The 25,021-nt window shown below is 48.6% G+C and overlaps 1 protein-coding gene across 1 annotated transcript; it reads right to left on the bottom strand.

Moving 5' to 3' along the window:
- Window positions 1-5,542: 5,542 nt before the first annotated feature.
- LOC122370864 (piggyBac transposable element-derived protein 4-like) lies at window positions 5,543-14,441 on the bottom strand. Its single transcript, XM_043346816.1, has 2 exons — window positions 13,979-14,441; window positions 5,543-7,053 (listed from the first exon to the last, which is right to left on the bottom strand). The coding sequence occupies exons 1-2, from the start codon at window positions 14,439-14,441 to the stop codon at window positions 5,543-5,545; spliced, it is 1,974 nt and encodes a 657-aa protein (XP_043202751.1).
- Between the last annotated feature and the right edge of the window lie 10,580 nt (window positions 14,442-25,021).

Here is a 25,021-nt window from a genome sequence, read left to right as displayed (position 1 = left end):
GGACGAAGGAGGTTATATCGCATATCATTCGATTTGGCAGGTCTTCCTGAGTCCATTGGTGGCTTTCCTGACTCGCTAGCTCAATTTGATCGGAAGTTATTGACGAAAAACTAATATGACCCTAATGACGTCATAAATGACGTCACGCAAGGTCAACATTGCAAAAGTGACGCATTGGACCTTGCAAGGAGTGCATGAAATCACGATTATGTGTGCTTGAGATAGTTGGAGATCGTTCCCGGCGCCAGAATAGCAGCTTTCGTTTTTCCCCATTGACTTATAATGGTGAGGTCACGAAAATGACCTGACCTCGTATGACTTTTAGGAAAAATCCGAGATATACAAGTTGTGGGACTCCTCATGGATACTAGTTCCTGCAAGTTTCATTTTCCCTGTGAAGGCTCCTCTGGCAGTGAGGGCGTTGCGAAGTTGCAACATCTGGAGACCGTGCAGAGGTTCACTTATTACGTCATAGGTCAGTGACCTGACCTGACCCGAAGATGCGGTTGGTTTCAAAAGATACGGCTTGCATCAAAGGTCAGGTATGCCAAGTTTCAGCTCTCTATCGCCGACGTGTTCGGAGCTATCGCGAAAAAACCCTATGGGTGCCGCCCCCCCCCCCTCGGCCGGCGAGGGTTAAGTAACCTTCAATGGTGTTTGTTGGTCAACCAAGGTAGACATGTGTTGATTATCGACTAAGTCAGTGACTAATGAAGCACATTTTAAGCGCATATTCATCAGAATAACGAGTTTGGTCACCAGCTTAAGGGTCATTATGTTATACCGAACATGTGAATATTGCTTGCTGCTAAAAGCACCTACCGTGAACCCACTGCACGTTTATGACCACGACCGATTCATCGGTGTTGCTCATGTCGAACGTTCGATGCAATTTAACCCTCGCATGTGTGCGGCGTTTGCCAGCTTCTAATGTGTAGGGGGGGGGGGTCGGTTGGACCCCCCCCTTGCCGTTTGGCCCCTGATCGAGTTAGAGCTTCGCGGAAAAAACGAGCGTGTTGCCCGTGACGAGAGGAAGCCGATGATACCCAATTTTAAGGTCCTAGGTCATTGGTTGACCTTCCAGGTCAGGTCAATGACCCAAAGTCGGGAAAATCGGGACCTGTTAGAAAGTCGTAAAGTGTGGCTGCTAAGGGGTTTTTCGGGGTGCTGATCACGAATATCGTGTTAGTTTTGATCACAGATGATGTCTTGAAGCATTTAGACCAGGTCGGGTCAGGTCAGGTCAGGTCAACCAGTAGGCGTCGTGACGGGTATTCGTAGTACGTGTCAACCGCCTCTGACAGCTTCGCAACATGTAACGAAGTCACCAAAACTACTTCGTAAATGTTCAAATGGTTGCTAAATTCGAATTCAGCTCCAAAAACTAGACTAGAAACATGTAAAACTCGAAAAAGTGACCCGAGGTCACCCGAGGTCACCAAAGGTCAATGACCTGACCTGACCTTCAGGTGACCTTGACACACACGGGAGTAACATCAAATCACATGTTTGAACGTTTGAAACCACGAAAAGCTTGCAAACACGCGGCTAGTGCGAGCCGACATACGCGAAATCGCGATTCCGGCCAAACATGGTCTCGGAAAAGAGGTCACAGGTCAAAGGTCATTTGGTTCAGGGTCATGAAATTTTCAGGGTAGGTGTAAAATTAATCAATGTGAGGGTACTGAAAGTTTCGTCGCGATCGGACGCTTTATACGCGAGTTATTCGCGAAAAACCATGGGGGGGGGTCCATCCGACCCCCCCTACACATGCGAGGGTTTTAACCCTCGCCCTGGCAGGGGGGGTCGATGCGACCCCCCTACCTAAGGTTTTTCGAAGAAACCGTAAAAACGGCGGCGCGCAGCGCCGCCAAATTTGGCACAGCCTATGGGGCAACCTTTTTACATATGACCTAAAAATTTCAGGTCCGGGTGACCTTGGGTCAGGTCACCAGGTCAGAAAAACCGGTACAAGGTCATGGTCAAATTTCAATTTTCTTTTTGCACCTGTCCAGCTCACAGTTTTGGACTGATTTCCTTCAAACTTTCAGGGTGTGCTATGTTCACCGAGTTGTATAACATATAGTTCGGGTTTTTTGAGGTCACTGACCTGAGGTCAGTTAGAGGTCATTACGTCGTAATGTTAAGCCTATGGGAAAATACTAAATTCGGAAAATACTGGAGACATCCGCTTCGTTCTATCACTTTTGTGCTTTGAAACCACAGTACTTAACAGCAGGTCACTTGGTTCTTCTTTGTTTGCTGTATTTATCCATGGGTCAGGTCAAATGAGGTCAACTGAGGTCAAATGACGTTTTTGCCAATAACTTGGCACATAATGGCGCTAGAGCTTAAAAAAATGGTGTCATTGTGTTCCTGATGATCAGCCGAATCGAATGATATGCGATATGTTGCTATTTGGTTAACTTGAACTTAATTGATTAATTAACCCGCGCGGGGCTGGGGTCTCCAGCCGAACGCGCGGGGCTGGGGGGGGGGGTAAATTTTACCCCCCCCCCCTGTTATCTCCCGAACTAATGGTCCGATTTGGAAAATTCAAACGCCAATCGAAAGCTCTCATCACGAACTACTAAAAACATGTACTTAATTTAAAGTTTGAGGTCAAGGTCAAGGTCAGGTCAAGGGTACAAATTGCAAGTTTCTACAGTATCGGCCTTGCACCGTAGTTGCCGAAGAATGGAGTCATGGACTGAGACTGATCGCCCAAAGCGTGTTCTTAGGCTACCAAGACAATATTCGTTGCATACATTATCATTCAGAGGTCAAGGTTAAGGTCAGGTCAGGTCAGGTCAGGTCACCAAAAAACAAAATATAGAAAAGGGCATGTGCGACACATGTTTTATGGGTCATTTTACTCATAGAATTCAATAGGCACACTCAATAAGTGATATGGACCCCCTCTGGATGAATTTCAGGTCGAGGTCAGGTCAAGGTCAGGTCAAGTGAGGTCAAATTTTGAAGTTGGTTGTTAAGGCCTAAAAAGGTGTCTATCTGATGCAGTTTTTCACGGCGAATCGAATGGTGCTATTTTTGTTTCCGTACGAGGTCTAGAACTTCCAAAAAAGTCATTTTTCAAAAAAATTGTGTGTCGTGACCTCATAAAATTTCGAATAACTCCCACATTTTTTAACCGATTCTTCTAAAATTTGGTATGTAGGTGCACATAGACCACTTCTCTGACATATATGCCGGTTTTTTTTATAGACTCAAAATTTTGGATTTTATAATGATTTTTTCAAAAAAGTCAGTTTTTTGAAAAAAAAAATTAGGCCAAAATCCAAAATTTTCAAAAAACCGAGATGGCCATTTGATAGACAAAGTAAAATTACGTATAACCTTTTTTGTTACGTCTTGATTCCTTTAAAAATGAAGATGTTAGCGGCGTTTGAACTTTTGCCGTTTTTGAGGCGAAAATGGCGAACATGACGTCACTTAAACGTCAATTTCTCAAAAAATTTCCGACGGATTTCGCTCAAATTTTCAGGGAACGTGTCAAATTGATGTAAGAAAAGGTACTGAAAGTTTAGCGGCGCTGCGCGCCGCCGTTTTTGAGATATCGCAAAAATTCGCGAGGGTGGGTAAAATTTACCCCCCCCCAGCCCCGCGCGGGTTAAAGTTTACTTAAAAAATAAGAAAAACTTTAAGTACACTTAAGCAAGCTAAAAAGTATATCATTCGACGCGCCTTGACGTGCTGAGTTCACTGGTGCTTTTCTTTTTGCTCTATCTTAACCCTCGCCCCGTTGGGGGGGGCCATTTTGGCCCCCCCCCTGTGGTTTTTCCTGAATAGCAAGAAAACGGCGGCGCGCAGCGCCGCCAAATTTGCAGTACCTTCCCGGGCATCAATTTGACACCTTCACACCAAATTGCAAGTCTTAGGTCACCTTAGGTCAGGAGTTATTGAGGTCAAACTGAGGTCATGTTCGAGCAAAAATGAGCAAAAAACATGCAATCTTGAAACGATCACCAAATCTACAGTTATCAAGCAATTTCAAAGTTCTTTATATGGTCTAGTAGACAAAAAGCGGCGCTACAAAACTGCTATCTCGGATTTTCAAAGTTTTTGGTTTTTGACCAAAAAATATTAAAAAAAATTGATTTTTTTAGAAAAACTTTGAAAAAGTCCAAATTTTTTCCGAATTTCGAAAAACTGGAATATATGTGATAGTCCCAGCGCTCTTCTATATACATACCAAATTTCAGATCGATATCTCGTTTTTTGGCCAAGTTATAGCGAAAAAACTGTTCAAAAATGATGACGTCAAATTTTTGAACTCAATTTTTAGCAATTCTAGACCACGTACGGCAAAACAAAGACCACCATTGAACTCCCCGTGACGAGCTGCATCGATTCGATACCCATTTTATGCAAAAATATTAACTTTGAAATTTGACCTAATTTGACCTGACCTTGACCTGACCTTGACCTGAACTTGACCAAAACGTGATCTTAGCTGGTCCCAAAGGCTGCCTGACCCATATAATCGCATTTGTCATGTAAAATGGACCATAAAACATGTATCACACGACACTTTCATATTGTGACCCCCCCGTGACCTGACCTCTGTGACCTGACCTGGTATCAGTGACCTCAAATAGCAAAATATGTGTTTGAAGAACATTTCCCTATCGATGATTTTCAATTAAATGCATTTTACTCGATTTAACAACGCATTTCTTGAAGTGCCTGTAAACGGTGAAAATTGGACCTTTGACCTGACCTGTGACGTCATCGGTTTGACCTAGGTCAATAAAATTGGGTCACAAGGTAGTTCCCCGTTGGGGCTATCCAACGCCGTTTACCGCTTGTCGCTATGTTGCGTGGTTCTCGAGATCTTAGGGGGGGGCCAAAATGGCCCCCCCAACCGGGCGCGTTGCTCGGCAGAGCCCAACGGGGCGCGGGTTAACCCTCGCACGACCAGGCCATTTCTCATAACACGAACGACCAGGGGGGGGGGGGTTGTTACGACCCCCCCCCCCCTGGTGTTTCGAAACGGAAGGTCGTAGAGCTTAGCGGAAAAAACCAACGGATTGCTCTCAACGAGATCTCGCGATTGGTGGTATATGTTTTGGTCCTAGGTCAACATTTGACCTACTTATGACCGGTCAAAAGTCAAATTTTCCGAAAAAAATCAAACTTTTTCAACTTTGCGCAACGATTGCGGCAAAACGGTGAGAGATATTAACTTCAAACCTTCAACAACGTATTCCCCACTCAATTCTGCATCATATATGGTGTTTTTGGTGTATTTACCCTATAAAAGTAAGAGGCCTTTTGCTGATGAGTGATATGGTGTCACATCACCCTCCGGTGTTTGTCCCGATTCGTCGGCTGTTGACCACTGCTCCGCTATAAATACTGTAGGTAACGACTCAGAAAAGTGTATTTCCAACTTCCAACAATCAATTCACAGCAAACGATGTATCACATATCATCACATATGAAAGACACATCATGAAAGACACATCATCACAAGTGACCTCACAACACGTGTGACTCGTCACCTGCCAGCCACTGCCGCTCACTCCACGCCGGACGGGCCAGCGTCACAGCTGTTGCAGAGAGGAAGGCTCCGCTTGCTGTGCTTGCGGCACACCGGCATGGTGCACTTGCAGCACCGCGACTTCACCTTGTTCACGTTGGTGTGCCGACTGCGCTTGTAGCCGGCACCCTGCTGGTCTGCCACGCAGGTGGCACACCTGGCGCGTGCGGTGGTGGGCTCTCGGCGTGGCTGCGGCTGGGCCGGTAGACGGCTGCCCAGGACGTTCTCGATGGCTGCTCTTGTCTTCATGGTGAGCCCTTCAGCAGGTCGAAGCAGGATCAGCGGCTTCACCAGGGAGAGGCCGAGCTCCCTCAGGAACAGCTTCCTGTCGCCGTGCTTGGTGTCCGAGAAGGACCCGGATGCCGCGCAGATGACCAAGCCGTTGAGAGCCGCCACGTCCAGCATCAGCAGGAAGACAGCCAAGGGCCAGCGCCGCGTCGCCACCCGGCAGGTGTAGGTGCCGATCATCTGGTCGACCGTGTCGACTCCGCCCTTGGTCTCGTTGTAGAACAACATAACCTCGGGCTTCTTCTTGCCGTCAGCGGCGACCAGCGGCTCGGCGTGCTGGGTCGACAGCAGCAGCACGTTCTTGTTGGTCTTCTTGTTGTAGGACGTCACCATGATGTTCTCGGACCAGTAGAACTTCGATGAGTTAACTTCTCTCCCTTCGGTCTTCTTTGCGTCCTCCGGCAGGTGTCGACGGTTTGCCATGACCGTGCCGACGTAGGTGAGGCCCTCTGCGAGAAGCTCCTCACAGAGGTCCACCGAGCTGTAGAAGCGGTCGGCGGTCACGTTCCGGCCGGTGCGATAGAACGGCCGGACCAGATGATGGACCACGTTGGACGCCCCGGTGATGTGGAGCTCAGGGTCAGGATCTTCAGCCTTGCCGGCGTACGGCATGGTGTTCAGCATGTAGCGTGATCGGGCGTCTGCTACGTCCCGGAACAGCAGGCCGTACTTGTACGGCTTGTTCGGCATGTAGATCACGAAGCCGCACCGACCACGGTAGGCTCGCAGCGTCTCGTCGACGGTGATACAGTCTGACGGCGTGTAGAACTTGGCCAGACGGCTGTTGAAATCCGAGAAGACATCTCGGATTGCCGCAAACTTGTCCCTCTTGCGCCGTTCTTCTCGGTCGGCTCGATTATCGAACCGGAGGATCCGCTTTATGTAGACAAAGCGGTTCTTCGTCATCGTCGCCCTGTAGAATGGCCTTGAGAAAGGCCCGTAGAACAGGTCGTCGATTTTGCAGCGGCGGTCGCCCTCACAACCCCGCAGGAGAACGAGACCAATGAAGGCCCGTAGCTCCATCAGCGTCACGGGGATGTGGGTGCGGTTGCTTGCTGCTGCGAGTCGCTCTCCTTCTTCATTCGACCGTTCCAGAATCTGCGTTAGCAGGCTATCTGGAAGGAAGAGGCCGAACGCGTCCTTCGGTATGTTGACGTCCTTCGCCGCTCCCTTTGGGCCCGGGCTGCCGCGCATGATGTTGCCTGGGCGGGCACGGACACGGTGATTGGGCGGCACCGTGGTCCACACCCGCCCTGTTCTTGACAGCTCTTGGCCACCAGCCTGCTCCACCCGGGTGAAGTTGGCCGCCGGGCGGTCAGCAGCTTCGTCTTCCGATGCCTCGCTGTCTGAGCTGGGAGCCACGGCATGGCCATCGCCGCTGGGACGGGGAGTCCCTGCAGCAGCAGCGGCAGCTTGATGCGGCTCGCCGTCCACTTCTGTGAAGTCGGTGACAGCTTCCGGCTCTTAATCCCAGTCACTGTCATCGTCCGATTCTGACCGGACCTCAGGATCGCTGTCGTCTTCCTGCAGCAAGAGCTGGATCTCTTCTGCTGTCAGAGGCTGGCCTGGACGGCGGCGTGACCCACTAGTGCTAGGCTCAGCCGCCCGCTTCCTGCCTCTTGAGCGTGGCATCTTGAGCTGCCCGCGCAGGAACCCTTGAAATCTTGAACTGATTGCATTTGCCGAGCGCACCCCTTTTATACTACATTGCAAAATTTATCTACTTACATCTAGATCAATCATGCAATATCTACAAAAAATACGATCGCTGCTAGCCGTCAGCCAGTCAGCGCCCGAGGGTGCCGCCCACCCGCGGGGCGCAGCCAATCACCGCCCGCCGGCATGATTTTCCCGAATGTTCCCGAATGTTCCATGTTCCCAAATGTTCTGGAATGCCCAAGACTGCCGCCCACTCGCGGGAAGCAGCCAATCACCGCCCGGCGGCATGACCTTCTCGAATGTTCCCGAATATTCCCGAATGTTCTGGAAACCTCTGTCCTGATTTTTTTTTTTGCGAATCGTGTCTTCTCAAGATAAAAACTCGTCACCGTTCTCGATTCGTCATCGAGCTACTAGATGTTTCGAGAATGTTCCAATCACAAAGTGCCGGCCAAAGTTAGGTCAACCCAGGTCATTGACCTTCGATGGCCTCTGAAAGTTCGAGCCACAATACAAAAGCTCAAAGTAATAATGACTAGCGCTAGCCATGGATAAATATACCGACATTGCTCATATAATCGTTGTAAAACAAATAATTTACGGCTGCACATAACCGTACGGGATGTTGGACCACTCATGACGTCATACCTCTCTAATCTGACATGACCCGGCCATTTTGTTTATTTCAAAAGTTAGTCAATAGATGTCCCAACATGTCTGGAAAGTTCTATTAGCATACATGCACTACTCCACATGCAATCGTAAAAAAGCTGGGGGCGCATTTATCAGACACTCACTTCTCAGAAATGGCGGCGTACGCTGTACCACATATGACGTCATAACTCCGTGACCTGACCTGACCCGGTCAAGTTTCTTGCACCACACGATGGCCAATACTTGCCCCAACATGCATGGGAAGTTTCATGACGATCCATCAAACAATGTGGATAGCATCAGCAGAAAACCTCGGGACTCGGTACACACTTCGTGAAAATCCGGCCGGAGGCTGTACCTCTTATGACGTCATAACTCCGTGACCTGACCTGACCCGGTCAATTTTCTTGCACCACACGATAGCCAATGCTTGCCCCAACATGCATGGGAAGTTTCATCATGATCCATCAAACAATGTGGGTATCACCGGCAGAAAACCTAGGGATTCGGCGCACACGTTTGGTAACTGTCGGCCGGAGGCTGTACCTCTTATGACGTCATAACTCCATGACCTGACATGACCCGATCAATTTTTTTTCGGCAAAAGATGCGCAAAGGTTGCCCCAGAGGGTATTGAAAATTTCAGCCCGCTACGACAAGCCGTTTAGCGTGCACTTCGAAAAAAAACTCAGGGGGGGTTGATACACCCCCCCCCCCCTAAGCGTTCTAGGGTTAATTAGATCAAAAGCTATAAGCGAAAAACTTTTGACCTGTTTTTAGCGATTTTTTTTCATTTATACCCCCAAAACCCCCCTAAATATTGACCTAGAGCAACCAAATTTGCACAGGGGCGAGAACTCCGGGGGGCCCACCTACCTACCAAATTTGGTGTTTCTAGGTGCCATAGGAGCCAATCGCGAGGGGGGGGCGCATCGACCCCCCCCCCCCCCTGCCAGGCCGTGTTATGAAAAATGCCCTGCCAGGGCGAGGGTTAAGGTAGATGGTGGTTAGTGTTCTCGGGTGCATCGCATCACCATTATCAGCAGCTATTTGACATATCCGTTGAGGTTTGACCAGGCGGGCATCATCGAGATGCTCAGACAATGGGATACGCAATCGGCAGTAGCGTTAACAATATATATTATTTTCATGAAAAATTTGCTTAGCCTTTAGGTAAAACGGTAGTAACGATAGACCCAGTGGCGAAGCTGTTAAAATTTCAACTATGCTAAGCTGCAGGTAGGGGTCCTTTTGGAGCAACTTAAATTATGCGTTTTTCTATGTTTTGTATTTTATGCCAAATTTCTTTCAAAACTTTTCGAAACTGTCAAAAAGGTTATTCAGGGCATTTACTGTTCAATTCCACATCGGCCTAAGCAAATATGACGAAAAAATATCAATCGGTTTTCATTTTACAGCGATTTTACTAAACCACTACCATAGTGTCTCAAATAGCCCCACTTTAGGGTACCGATACCAAACCGATACCAACTTGGTATTTGGTATTTTAATCGTAATGTGTTTGGTATTTTGTTGGTATCATAAACCATTACTAATGTAGGTATACGAGGCTAAGAAATCGGTAAAAAGTTGGTATTTCCCATATCTTCCCAAGTTGGTTTGGTTTCGGTATTTTCCCCTGGTTTTAGTTGGTATTTGGTTTGGTATCGGTATTCCGATTTTCCGTAATTGACATCACTAGTCCATGCTAACATCACAAGTGGTCTCTTTCTACCGCTGTTAAGATGAGCACATCCTCAGAGAGTGTACTGAATACCTACCTGGAAGTATTTACTTGGTTTTTAATCCAGTTCATTTAAAGGGACCCTCCCTTCTTCAAAAAGTTAATGAATTGGCATAAAAGTGATGTCGCTCTGTTCAGAAAGAGCAAAACGAATACCTGCTAAATTTCACCGAAAAATATTCACTAGTTTTTGAGATATTAGACTTTCTTTTTTCGGGGTGGGGACCTCCACTGCTCCTATGATGTCATTTGGAAGCAATAATTTAGCATCCTAAAAGTGCGGCAGATGTTGCGCGCAAAGCAGTGTTTACCACTACGTTCTACCAAAGGTTTTAGTATAAGATTTAAAAATCTGTAGATCTGCGCTGACGTTACAAAGTCTAAGGGGACATTAAAATGCATTAGCCCTAGAGTCCTGCACGGCTGCAGTTTTCCACAGCCTAGCCGCCCCGCAGCCGTGGCTCCACAGCCACAGCCACCCACAGCCGTGGCAAACTGTGGGGCCGTGGGCAGCCAGCCGTCAGCCGGCCGTGGATACTTTAAATGAAATGCAACCAAATAGTATATAATAAGTTGTGCTTAGTTAAAACATATAGCCAAAAGCGCATTGCAATGGGCTATAGATTCTCACGCTCATGAAGCATCATAGGTTAAAGGGACTGTCCCACCTTTGCATTAGTTCTGAGTTGAGATAGCCAAGTTGGCGGCCAGGTTCAGAAACCACTATATATCCTGGTCGTAATATCCTCAGCTTCGTGGTGTTAAAGAAATTCGTTCCCTTTATTTGAAAGGTGGGCCTTAGCTAAGGCCCTATCTCTTAACCATTAACGGCGCTTTGATGACGTCATCAGCCGTTTGAACGCCAGAACCTGTTTTACGAATAAGTTGGCGCTGTTGAAATCGGCGCCTCGGCGATATACACAAATATTATTGACGACAATGTGCAGGAAGTCCAACAAACTTACATTGACTAGGTATCATCAAGGTATCATATTGCCAACTGCAAAATGCCTAATCAGAGACACTTTTGTTATTGTATGAGCCGCGTCATATTTGAAAGCAAATATATTTGCTGCCAAATTTCCCCCCTCATTGGCATGAAGTAAATCCTTCATTACGTCACAGATCCGATCTAAATGACGTCACGATGAAATATAAAAGTCGCAATATCTCAAAACGTATAGTATGAAAACGCGTAATAACTTGCAGAATTCGTCACAATACCCTGAGTAACATTTCCGAATCCTCAACGGGACTTTTTTTGAAGGTGGGATAGTCCCTTTAAGTGGTTGTGTTGAAGCCTGATGCGCAACGCATGCCTACACAAGCCCTTGCGAGGGGTTAAGAAAGATGGGTAGGTAGGTACGTACCTACATCAACAGAAAACATAAACAACGAACCAGAATAGAAGCACTAGCAGTGTAGACATCTAATGCAAAATCCTGAAGCATGGTTGTGGGTTAGAACAACAGACCCTGATGCTTTTCATTATCAATGTTATGGAAAATGAAACTGAAGTTGATGGACTGTCAAACAGTGATTGTCTAGTCAAAACTCTTGCTTCTTTCTTACCTTGCATTTTTTCTGGGGTGTGATATGCCAGGCTTGAAGCAGCCTTCTGAGCAAGTCTCAAACTAATTTGATATGCAAGGCATCAAAACACTAGTGAGCATCCAAGAAAGGAAAACATTCATGTATTTTGATTTTTCCAATTTGATTTTCATTTTTCTTCAATCTTCGCTCAAATCACCAAGGACGTGTGTAGGATATATACAGTCGTGAGGTTCGATCCAAAGTGTATTATCCATCGTTGTCTCACGTATTCATAAATAAATAATACGCGCGTGCGCATTTTCCTTCTGACTCCTTCATCTCCCTTTCATCCCCCTTCATGTTGGCAATCACTCGGCTCCGGTGTGCGAGTCGTTCAGAGCGTCTGAGAGCGGCGGGGGCGGCGGCGGTGTGAGCGGCGTCTGTCTGAGACACCGGACGCTGCCGTCCGTCGCTGAGTCCCCGGGTCGTGTCGTTGACCCAACTGATGGGTCGCAGGAATCTCCTGTTCCTCAACACCAGCCGGCCAGACCCATCTAATCGCACGGTGTACTGACGGATGGGACGGATGATCCTAGTGACTACCCCTGTCCGTCCCAGCGTTTCGTGCCAGCATCCTGGACACGGACGCGCTGTCCCAATGTCAGCTTCGGTAGATGCATAGCTGCTCCAGCCTTTTCCTGCAGTCTTTCAGCTTTCTCAGCCATCATCTTCTCTCGCTGGTCCAGGTCTTCTTTCCAGCATTGCCTGACCAGGAGGTGATTTGTGGCTACTGGCACTCCACCTCTGAGCTGTCGGCCAAGCAACAGCTGCGCAGGGGACTTGTCCCCCTCTCTCAGGGGTGTGTTGTGATACTGGAGAAGAGCCGACGTTATACGCTCCATGGCTAAGCTTGCGGCCGGTCCAGTATTGTCACGCATTATCATTTTGGCGGTTCTGACAGCAGCCTCCGCCCTACCATTCGATTGAGGGTAATGCGCTGATGACTGACGGATGCGTACTGCCCAGCGCTGGAAGAAACTCCGCATCTCAGCGCTGACGAGACTGGTTCCACCATCTACGGAGATCTGCTCCGGAACCCCATACTGCGCGAAGTGCCGCTGGAATATGGGCATGAGCTTGTCGGTCGTGAATGACCGGAGGTGGTCAAGTTTTATCCATCCCGTTAGTCTGTCGGCGTATACCAGGTATCTGTGTCCGGATACCTCGAAGAGGTCAGCCACCACTTGTTGGAATGGATACTCCGGATGCGGCGTCATGATCAGCGGTTCCGCTGGTTGTGATGGAGCATGATAATCACACTCCGAGCACTGGCGCCGGATCATTTCTACGTCGCCTTCCATCCCGGGCCAGTAAACAGCTTCTCTTGCTCGTCGCATCATGCTGTCCACACCTTGGTGTGCTGCATGCAGATTCCGCACGACGCTTTTCCTGAGGTCTGCCGGGATCACCAGCCTCAGTGGACCACCTTCGTATGCGTAACAAACCATGTCATCTACCATACACAGGCGGTCTCGTATCTTGAAATACGCCTTCAGTTGACCAATTTCTTGCGAACAGCTCTCCGGCCAGCTGTCTTCCTTAATCCGCTGTTTCATGCACTGATATGTGTCATCAGTGTCGGCGGCCTGACGTACTGTGCTCTGGGCCCTGTTCATGAACCCTGCGGCCGCTGCGGCCGGCCGCAGGCTCTAAGCTCCGCCCGTTTTTGAAACGTCATCACCCACTCGACCGCAGCAGCGTTCCATGAACACGTCTGCTGCCGAAATAGTTTCCGATAATTGCGCGCTTGAGACGATTACTAATCAATAGTTTCCACGCGCTTCTTTTATCTGTGTATTCCATTCCTGTGATGAAAAGGGCGTTTCTCAAAGCCGTCTGGTGTTTTTTTTTTGTAAGTGGGTCACATGAATGATTTGGTATTGTTTTCATTAAATCGTAGCACAAATAACTTAAGTCTAAAATTAAATCTCATATTAAAGCATTAATCTAATTTTTAGGTATCATGGCATGCAACACCGGACGGAATGAATTTGTTTATAACATCGTCTCCATGGCAACACAGCCTACACTTTGACTTCAGTGCGCCAAGTTCAGTGCAATTACTTTCTTGCGGCTCGGCGGTCGCTGGATTGCGGCCGCAGAGATCGCAGCGGCCGCAGCAAGGTGACGTCATACATTCGTCATACTACATGAGCCCCGCCCCTTTTTGTGACGTAACAACCCGGCTGGCCGCAGCGACCGCAGCGGCCGCAGCGACCGCCGGGGTTCATGAACAGGGCCCTGGTCAATGGTTGCAATATCATTGCATCTTTCGATGGCGGCCAAAGCTGCCACACTCAGCTCTTCTTCAAGGCTCAAGTCAGCCCTTGACGGGCTCAGTCTTTCCACTGGGTAACGCGACAGGGTGTCCTCTATGACGTTTTTCTTGCCAGGTTGGAACCTGATAACGTATCTGTACGGCAGTGTTTTCTCTTTCAGCCGAAATAACCGTGGGTTTGTGATGTCCTTAAGCTCACGATCAGAGAAGAGTTTCAGGAGTGGTCTGTGGTCCGTGATGATCTCCAGGTTCTGGCAGCCGAGAAGAAACAGCCGTGCCTTTTGCAGCGCCCAGACAACTGCTAGCGCCTCGCCTTCTACGGCTGCGTACCGCTGTTCAGCTGACGTTAGGTACCTGCTGCCACACAAGGCAAGTTTCCAGCCTTCCTTGCAGCAGAACGGTCTCTCCGTTCCCGAACACTGGCAGTGCTGTTGCAGGACAACAAACCCGACTCCTGTCCTGCTCCAGTCGGTAAGGAGAGCCGTGGGCTTGTCTTTGTCGTAGTACTGAAGTCCACTGGCTACCAGCTGACAGACACGCGACTTCACCTCCTCGAACCGCTTCCTGAGCTGCTCATCCCAGTAGACGTGTTTGTTGTGCGTATCTTTTAGCAGCGCCCTGAACGGTTCCATGATGGGCGCTGTGGCCATGAACGGGGCCATCTGGTTCACTAACCCAGCAAATGACCGGATGTCGGTTATGGTAGGCTTTTCTGGCATAGGGAAGTGTGTGATGGCTGCGAGTTTACTAGCCGCCGGCGCATAGCTGTTCCATCCTAGGTTGAAACCGACAAATTCAACCTCCCTCCTGCAGAATCGGAACTTTTCCGGCGACAGCGTCACACCCGCCTTACCACACGTTTCCAGAAAGTCCCATCAGTGCCAGAACGCCTGTTCTACACTGGAGTCGTACAGCAGCACGTCGTCGACACATTTGAACTTACGTTCTATGTCGATTACTGCGTAATCGTATCGCCTTGTGTACGCGTCAGACGCCGATACGTGACCCATCGGCGTTCGCAGATACCGATACCGACCCCATGGTGTGATAAATGTTGTCAGAGCTCTACTCTCCACCGCAAGGGGCACTTGATGAAAGCCCCAAAAGGCGTCTAGAGTTGTCTTATACGTGTGCTGCGGGACCGATGATACCATGTCAAATGGTACCCGGGTATGATGAGTCTCACGGATGCAGTACTTGTTGAGTTCTTGGTAGTCGACAGTCCGCCGTGGTTTGCCGTTAGCTTTTGGGACGACGACCATTTGTGCGCACCATACCGAGGGTTCGCCAGTGGGTACTTTTTCAATAACACCAATCCTTTCATCTTCATCAAGCTGTGCCTTCACCTCCGCCTCCCAGTGTTTGCTGATTGGAATAGGGGAGTGACGAGCGTGAGGTGTGAGGCGTCCGCTGTCAGGTGGATGGTGTGAGGCGGTCCGTCCATTTCAGGTAGAGGCGCACCTTCCCTGTTGAAAGTTGAGCTGGCAAACTTTTGCCTCAGAAACTCCTCTAGCTTAGGAATGTTTTCTTCGGTGGGTGAGACCGGTAACCGATCAGGGCGCTCCGGTACTCTGTCCGAGGGTTTGCTCGTGGCCTGCGGACTCCGGATGCTATTCAACGTTTCCTCGCGACCCGGGCTCACTGTGTGGTGCGGAAAATTCTTGTGCACAAGACCGAGTGCCTTGCATGCACCAACGGACAAGAACAGCCGTTCCACGCCTTGAATGAAAAAGACCCGTTGCACCGTCTTCACATCTGCCAGCTGAAGAGTACACAGCTTAGAACCTAGAATTATCAAGGCACCTCCCCCTGCATGCCGTATCTTGCCGTCTGTTCTGTCAAGATCTGCCCGTCTGAGTCCCATGGTATCCATCTGCAGCTGCCCTGCAACGCAGCACTCAACACCTGTGTCCGCCAACGCAGGACACCTCCGTGGTGAGCTGCATTTTGCATGTTTCACGAACAGATTGACCTCTTCCAGTTTACTTCTGGGCTCATGCACGCTGTACAACTGGAACTCTTCTGTCGTGACGGGGCTTACGACCTGAGACTGTCCTAGTTCGCCTTCTGTGTCACCATGGTTGTTGGCGAACGTCTGGGGTACGCTGGGGCACCGTGCTTTTTTGTGACCGATCCCACCGCAGTTGGAGCACTTGATGCCTTTCAGACGGTCCTTGTTGCGTGTGCCATTGTTACGAGGGTCTGAAGTCTCTGTCCTCTGTCTGAAGTTAGCCGGTCCGTGTCTTTGTGTGGCCCTGGACTTTTTGTACGTGGACTTCAGAGCCGCTAGCAGTGTGTCGTCTCCTGCCGCTGTCTCAACCGCATCACTGGACTCCAGCCCAGCAGTGATCGCAACACTGCCAACATCAGGAGAGCATCCGGAACGGGCAGACTCAAACATCTCTATCTTGGTCATGGGACTGCCCAGGGACGGGTATTTGTCTATATTCTGATATAGATCAAGTTTCACTGCGTCACTACTGAGACCAGCCAACACGCGATCCCGGACGCACCACTCGCTGATATCCCTGGCACAGTGATGGCATGCGAGGTCGCACTCGAGTGCCTGTTGTTCGCATCTGTGAACGAATGCTTTGCCGGACTCTCCTGGCACTTGCTGTAGACGGTGAAATAGTTCTCTTTCCCTAGCTGGGTTCGACGTTTTCTTTATGATGTCTTCAAGTGCCGTCATTGCATCATCGACTGACATGTTTTCCCAGCCATCACCGTACTCTGCCTCGATCACTCTCTTCATTTTATCATCGCACTGCATCCGTAGGCCGATCACCGTGACGCAATCGTCCCAGCCCGCTATCTTCGCATACTGCTCCATTGTCACGTCGCCAAATTCGCCATTGTTGCATTGACATAGAGTATGCCGCTTTCTCTGGCAGAGATGATGCTGGGAGTTTTGCTGGCATGTTCGAGGCCCTATTGCCAGCTTCGCTTGTCTGTGATGGCACACTGCTTGCCTGACTGTGCTGCTGCGCCAGCAGCTGCGCGTTCTGCGCCTGCATCATTCGCTGCTGCTCTTGCATCATAGTTAGAAGTGCAGCTTGTTGCTGCTGCATCATTGCGAGCAGCTGGCTGACATCGACCGAACTACCAGACGTCGCATTATTGTCGAGCAGCACACCGTCTGTGGAATCAGAAGCCTCGTCTCCGTCCGGCGACTGATATTCTCTCGTAGAGTCGGAGCCTCATACCAGATTCACTGCTCGCCATTTGCGCTTTCGTTCAATGCGCCGCCGGATATCACGAGAACAAACCTAACTATAAAATTATGCTTAGGTTTACATATTCGTTACTACGGGTCCTACCGACCGCGCCATGTAGGATATATACAGTCGTGAGGTTCGATCCAAAGTGTATTATCCATCGTTGTCTCACGTATTCATATATAAATAATACGCGCGTGCGCATTCTCCTTCTGACTCCTTCAACGTGCGAGCCACAATTGCCTCTTTCAATCAAAAATTTTATTTGAGTTTTAAGTGACGTCAATAGCAAAGAAGTGGCAATAAATTGTTTTGTGTCTCTATAAACAGCCATAAAAATTATAAATAATAAATAATAACCCTCGCCGGCACAGGGGGGGTTGATGCAACCCCCCCTAAGGTTTTTCGCAAATAACTCGCGTAAAAAGCGGCCGATCGCGACGAAACTTTCAGTACCCTCGCATTAACCCTCGCCCTGGCAGGGGGGGGGGGTCGATGCGACCCCCCCTAAGGTTTTTCGAAGATAGCGTAAAAACGGCGGCGCGCAGCGCCGCCAAATTTGGCACAGCCTATGGGGCAACCTTTTTACATATGACCTGAAAATTTCAGGTCCGGGTGACCTTGGGTCAGGTCACCAGGTCAGAAAAACCGGTACAAGGTCATGGTCAAATTTCAACTTTCTTTTTGCACCTGTACAACTCACAGTTTTCGACTGATTTCCTTCAAACTTTCAGGATGTGCTAAGTTCACCGAGTTGTATAACATATAGTTCGGGTTTTTTGAGGTCACTGACCTGAGGTCAGTTAGAGGTCATTGCGTCATAATGGTAAGCCTATGGGAAAATACTAAATTCGGAAAATACTGGAGATATCCGCTTCGTTCTATCACTTTTGTGCTTTGAAACCACAGTACTTAACAGCAGGTCACTTGGTGCTTCTTTGTTTGGTGTACTTATCCATGGGTCAGGTCAAATGAGGTCAACTGAGGTCAAATCACATTTTTTCCAATAACTTGGCACATAATGACGCTAGAGCTTAAAAAATGGTGTCATTGTGTTCCTGGTGATCAGCCGAATCGAATGATATGCGATATGATGCAATTTGGTTAATTTGAACTTAATTAGTTAATTAAAGTTTACTTAAAAATTAAGAAAAACTTTAAGTACACTTAAGCAAGCTAAAAAGTATATCATTCGACGCGCCTTGACGTGCTGAGTTCACTGGTGTTTTTCTTTTTGCTCTATCTTAATTAGATCAAAAGTTATAAGCGAAAAACTTTTGACCTGTTTTTAGCGAAATTTTTACATTTATACCCCCCAAAACCCCCCTAAATATTGACCTAGAACAACCAAATTTGTACAGGGGCGAGAACTCCATGGGGCCCACCTACCTACCAAATTTGGTGTTTCTAGGTGCCATAGGAGCCAATCGCGAGGGGGGGGGTCGCATCGACCCCCCCCCCCTGCCAGGCCGTGTTATGAAAAAGGCCCTGCCAGGGCGAGGGTTAATCAATTTTACACCTACCCTGAAAATTTCATGACCCTGACCCCAATGACCTTTGACCTGTGACCTCTTTTCTGTGACCATGTTTGGCCGAAATCGCGGTTCGGCGCATGTCGGCTCGCATTAGCCGCGCGTTTGCAAGCTTTTCGTGGTTTCAAACGTTCAAACATGTGATTTGATGTTGCTCCCATGCATTAGGGTGGGTGTCAAGGTCACCTGAAGATCAGGTCAGGTCATTGACCTTTGGTGACCTCGGGTGACCTCGGTTCACTTTTTCGAGTTTTACATGTTTCTAGGCTAGTTTTTGGAGCTGAATTCGAATTTAGCAACCATTTGAACATTTACGAAGTAGTTTTGGTGCCTTCGTAACATGTTACGAAGCTGTCCGAGGCGGTTGACACGTATTACGAATACCCGTCACAACCCCTACCGGTTGAACTGACCTGACCTGACCCGACCTGGTCTAAATGCTTAAAGACATCATCTCTGATGAAAACTAACACGATATTCGTGATCAGCACCCCGGAAAACCACATAGCAGCCGCACTTTACGACTTTCTAACAGGTCCCGATTTTCCCGGTTTTCGGGTCATTGACCTGACCTGGAAGGTCACCCGATGACCTAGGACCTTACAATTGGGTATCATCGGCTTCCTCTCGTGACGGGCAACACGCTCGTTTTTTCCGCGAAGCTCTAGCTCGATCAGGGGCCAAACGCGAGGGGGGGGGGGTCGTACCCCCCCCCCCCCTTGTGCCGTCGAAGGACTCAAAATGGCCTGTGCCGGCGAGGGATAAGAGTATACACAGAGGTGAAAAAGTTCGTGAACATGCGATCGACCGTACGCGACAGAGAATGCCCTTTTTCTGACCCAGTGCGACAGAATTCACAACAGTTTCCCATGGTTTTTTTCTTTTTTCTGCGAAGAATAAAAAAGCTAAGCAAGCCTGATGTTTTCATTCCTGGGATGTATTCTTTTTTGCGTGCACAATCCTGCTTTATTTTGCTGCACTATTATTTTGCAGTATTTTAGTCACGAAATATACGCAGCAAAAAATGGTGAACGCGCGAACGAAATACACTATTTTCCCTATTGGGAGTGTCTAAAAAGCAGACGAGATTATCAGACGAGCCCATGCTCAGTAACTACTGGACCGATTTGAATAATTATTTCACTATTCAATAGCAGGGAACTTATATAGGTGCCGTTTTTCGTTTTTTTGGCGATTGGTTCACTCTGACTGGACCAATCGGACCAAAATGGTCCAGAACCATACACCCCCTTAAAAGCAGACGAGCCCATGCTCCAAAACTACTGGACTGATTTCGATGAAACCTTCACCATTAGACGCGCCGTGGTCAGAAACGGTGCCGTTTTTGATAATTTTTCGATTGGTCCACCCTAAGTGGTCCAAATCGGTCCAAAACCCCTAAAATCTGTTGCAGACGAGCCCATGCTCCGAAACTACCGGACCGATTTCGGTGAAACCTTCACCATTAGACGCGCCGTGGTCTGAAACGGTGCCTTTTTTTGATAATTTTTCGATTGGTCCACCCTAAGTGGTCCAAATCGGTCCAAAACTCCTAAAATCTGTTGCAGACGAGCCCATGCTCCGAAACTACTGGGCTGATTTCGATAAAACCTTCACCATTAGACGCGCCGTGGTCTGAAACGGTGCCGTGTTTTGGTCCACCCTAAGTGGTCCAAATCGGTCCAAAACCCCTAAAATCTGTTGCAGACGAGCCCATGCTCCGAAACTACTGGACCGATTTCGATGAAACCTTCACCATTAGACGCGCCGTGGTCTGAAACGGTGCCGTTTTTGATATTTTTAATTGGTCCACCCTAAGTGGTCCAAATCGGTCCAAAACCCCTAAAATCTGTTGCAGACGAGCCCATGCTCCGAAACTACAGGACCGATTTCGATGAAACCTTCACCATTAGACGCGCCGTGGTCTGAAACGGTGCCGTGTTTTGGTCCACCCTAAGTGGTCCAAATCGGTCCAAAACCCCTAAAATCTGTTGCAGACGAGCCCATGCTCCGAAACTACTGGACCGATTTCGATGAAACCTTCACCATTAGACGCGCCGTGGTCTGAAACGGTGCCGTTTTTGATATTTTTAATTGGTCCACCCTAAGTGGTCCAAATCGGTCCAAAACCCCTAAAATCTGTTGCAGACGAGCCCATGCTCCGAAACTACAGGACCGATTTCGATGAAACCTTCACCATTAGACGCGCCGTGGTCTGAAACGGTGCCGTTTTTGATAATTTTGTTATTGGTCTACCCTAAGTGGTCCAAATCGGTCCAAAACCCCTAAAATCTGTTGCAGACGAGCCCATGCTCCGAAACTACCGGACCGATTTCGATGAAACCTTCACCATTAGACGTGCTGTGGTCTGAAACGGTGCCGTTTTTGATAATCTTTTGATTGGTTCACCCTAAGTGGTCCAAATCGGTCCAAAACCCCTAAAATCTGTTGCAGACGAGCCCATGCTCCGAAACTACTGGACCGATTTCTATGAAACCTTCACCATTAGACGCGCCATGGTCTGAAACGGTGCCGTTTTTGACAATTTTTTTGATTGGTCCACCTTAAGTGGTCCAAATCGGTCCAAAGCTCCTAAAATATGTTGCAGACGAGCCCATGCTCCGAAACTACTGGGCCGATTTCGATGAAACCTTCACCATTAGACGCGCCGTGGTCTCAAACGGTGCCGCTTTTGATAATTTTTTGATTGGTCCACCCTAAGTGGTCCAAATCGGTCCAAAACCCCTAAAGACTGTTGCAGACGAGCCCATGCTCCGAAACTACTGGACCGATTTGGATGAAACCTTCACCATTCGACGCGCTGTGGTCTGTAACGGTGCCGTGTTGGATAATTTTTTGATTGGTCCACCCTAAGTGGTTCAAATCGGTTCAAGTGCAGCCCAAAAATACGTTTTCACGTAGTCACCGATGAGCTGGTTTCCGCAGCGCGGAGGTGCCCCAGGCCACCCCAGGCCCAATTAGCATGCATTTTTGCTCTAGTTTGGAAAGCAAAATGCATGACAATGGGTTTGGGGCACCTCTGTGCTGCAGAAATCTATCCGGACTCTGACAAAGTACAAACGGGTTTGGGGCATTTTGGACCGATTTGGACCACTTAGGGTGGACCAATCAAAAAATTGTCAAAAACGGCACCGTTTCAGACCATGGCGCGTCTAATGGTGAAGGTTTCATCGAAATCGGTCCAGTAGTTTCGGAGCATGGGCTCGTCTGCAACAGATTTTAGGGGTTTTGGACCGATTTGGACCACTTAGGGTGGACCAATCAAAAAATTATCAAAAACGGCACCGTTTCAGACCACGGCGCGTCTAATGGTGAAGGTTTCATCGAAATCAGCCCAGTAGTTTCGGAGCATGGGCTCGTCTGCAACAGATTTTAGGAGTTTTGGACCGATTTGGACCACTTAGGGTGGACCAAAAAAAAATTTCGAAAACGGCACCGTTTCTGACCATGGCGCGTCTAATGGTGAAGGTTCCATCGCAATCGGTCCAGTAGTCTCGGAGCATGGGCTCGTCTGCAACAGATTTTAGGGGTTTTGGACCGATTTGGACCACTTAGGGTGAACCAATCAAAAAATTATCAAAAACGGCACCATTTCAGACCACGGCGCGTCTAATGGTGAAGGTTTCATCGAAATCGGTCCAGTAGTTTCGGAGCATGGGCTCGTCTGCAACAGATTTTAGGGGTTTTGGACCGATTTGGACCACTTAGGGTGGACCAATCAAACAATTATCAAAAACGGCACCGTTTCAGACCACGGCGCGTCTAATGGTGAAGGTTTCATCCAAATCGGTCCATTACCCTCGGAGCATGGGCTCGTCTGCAACAGATTTTAGGGGTTTTGGACCGATTTGGACCACTTAGGGTGGACCAATCAAAAAATTATCAAAAACGGCACCGTTTCAGACCACGGCGCGTCTAATGGTGAAGGTTTCATCGAAATCGGTCCAGTAGTTTCGGAGCATGGGCTCGTCTGCAACAGATTTTAGGGGTTTTGGACCGATTTGGACCACTTAGGGTGGACCAATCAAACAATTATCTAAAACGGCACCGTTTCAGACCACGGCGCGTCTAATGGTGAAGGTTTCATCGAAATCGGTACAGTACTTTCGGAGCATGGGCTCGTCTGCAACAGATTTTAGGGGTTTTGGACCGATTTGGACCACTTAGGGTAGACCAATCAAAAAATTATCAAAAACGGCACCGTTTCAGACCACGGCGCGTCTAATGGTGAAGGTTTCATCGAAATCGGTCCTGTAGTTTCGGAGCATGGGCTCGTCTGCAACAGATTTTAGGGGTTTTGGACCGATTTGGACCACTTAGGGTGGACCAATAAAAAAATATCAAAAACGGCACCGTTTCAGACCACGGCGCGTCTAATGGTGAAGGTTTCATCGAAATCGGTCCAGTAGTTTCGGAGCATGGGCTCGTCTGCAACAGATTTTAGGGGTTTTGGACCGATTTGGACCACTTAGGTTGGACCAAAAAACGGCACCGTTTCAGACCACGGCGCGTCTAATGGTGAAGGTTTTATCGAAATCAGCCAAGTAGTTTCGGAGCATGGGCTCGTCTGCAACAGATTTTAGGAGTTTTGGACCGATTTGGACCACTTAGGGTGGACCAATAAAAAAATTGTCGAAAACGGCACCGTTTAAGACCACGGTGCGTCTAATGGTGAAGGTTTCATCGAAATCAGCCCAGTAGTTTCGGAGCATGGGCTCGTCTGCAACAGATTTTAGGAGTTTTGGACCGATTTGGACCACTTAGGGTGGACCAATAAAAAATCGTCGAAAACGGCACCGTTTCTGACCACGGCGCGTCTAATGGTGAAGGTTTCATCGCAATCGGTCCAGCAGTCTCGGAGCATGGGCTCGTCTGCAACAGATTTTAGGGGTTTTGGACCGATTTGGACCACTTAGGGTGGACCAATCAAAAAATTATCAAAAACAGCACCGTTTCAGACCACGGCGCGTCTAATGGTGAAGGTTTCATCGAAATCGGTTCGGTAGTTTCGGAGCATGGGCTCGTCTGCTTTTAAGGGGGTGTATGGTTCTGGACCATTTTGGTCCGATTGGTCCAGTCAGAGTGAACCAATCGCCAAAAAACAAAAAACGGCACCTATATAAGTTCCCTGCTATTGAATGGTGAAAGAATTATCAAAATCGGTCCAGTAGTTACTGAGCATGTGCTCGTCTGCTAATCTCGTCTGCTTTTTAGACACTCCCTCCCTATTCGCCGATCGCTGTCGCGCTGGCGTATATTCGGATCCAGTATGAGTAGAGCATGGGTCCCGAAAAATTCTTCAGAAACTAGAGAAATTCTCGCACCATGACCAATAAAGGACATTCAGGGGAACATTATCGCGCTGGCCAGTAAAAGGGCTAACTTTGCATGGTTCTTTAATGCATTATTTCACGTGGCGTAATTAAGGCATGCTGTGCCTAAATGCACCTTTTGCAGGGGCTAGGAAAACCGTAATTTGTTCCAATAAAATGTACTTAAATTATAAGAATGGAGGTAGATTTATACAAAAATGTTCATCGATCGTTATCAAGCAGAGACCGCATTCACCAGACAATTGCTTAAACACAGCCTCACAGGTTAAGTTTCTGCTTAAGCGGGCGCATAATGGTAACTCTCCCCTACCTATTAATTTGAGGACTCGTTTTAGGGCCTTGGGCGGGCGGCCGGGCGGATGGGAAGACAGATAGACGGACGGACGGATGGAGAAACGGACGGACGGACGGACGGACGGACGGACAAAGAGATGGACAGACGGACGGATAGAGGGGGAGAGAGAGAGAGAGAGAGAGAGAGAGAGAGAGAGAGAGAGAGAGAGAGAGAGAGAGAGAGAGAGAGAGAGAGAGAGAGAGAGAGAGAGAGAGAGAGAGAGAGAGAGAGAGAGAGAGAGAGAGAGAGAGAGAGAGAGAGAGAGAGAGAGAGAGAGAGAGAGAGAGAGAGAGAGAGAGAGAGAGAGAGAGAGAGAGAGAGAGAGAGAGAGAGAGAGAGAGAGAGAGAGAGAGAGAGAGAGAGAGAGAGAGAGAGAGAGAGAGAGAGAGAGAGAGAGAGAGAGAGAGAGAGAGAGAGAGAGAGAGAGAGAGAGAAGGATAAGATGAAGGAAAAGACTTCGAGATATGGATATTACAATTGTCAGAGACTCGGGGAGGACGCATAGACCCGGGAACAGGGGGGGGGGGTGAAGAAGGGGTGCTTGCCCCCCCCAACTTGAGAGCCGAGGGGGCGGCGCCCCCTCAACATTGAGGCAGCGTGAAAGGATATTTCCTCCCTTTTCCGGACTTATTTCCTTCTTGTTTCCTTTAGGTATACATCTAAACATCAACACACGGCCTTTTCCTAGCCATCTGAATGGTTTCTGCTTATACAGTATCGATTTGACAACATCTGCTATTGTCATCCCGCTTTGGTTTGGGCCTGGCCTTGGCCATAAGTTAAGCATGCTAAATTTTATACTGG

The sequence above is a fragment of the Amphibalanus amphitrite genome, unplaced genomic scaffold, assembly GCF_019059575.1.
Source record: "Amphibalanus amphitrite isolate SeventyFive unplaced genomic scaffold, NRLGWU_Aamphi_draft 001176F_arrow, whole genome shotgun sequence".
NCBI lineage: Eukaryota > Metazoa > Arthropoda > Thecostraca > Balanomorpha > Balanidae > Amphibalanus > Amphibalanus amphitrite.
Note: the sequence above shows the minus strand (reverse complement) of the source record. Positions and strands in the feature narration are given on the sequence as shown.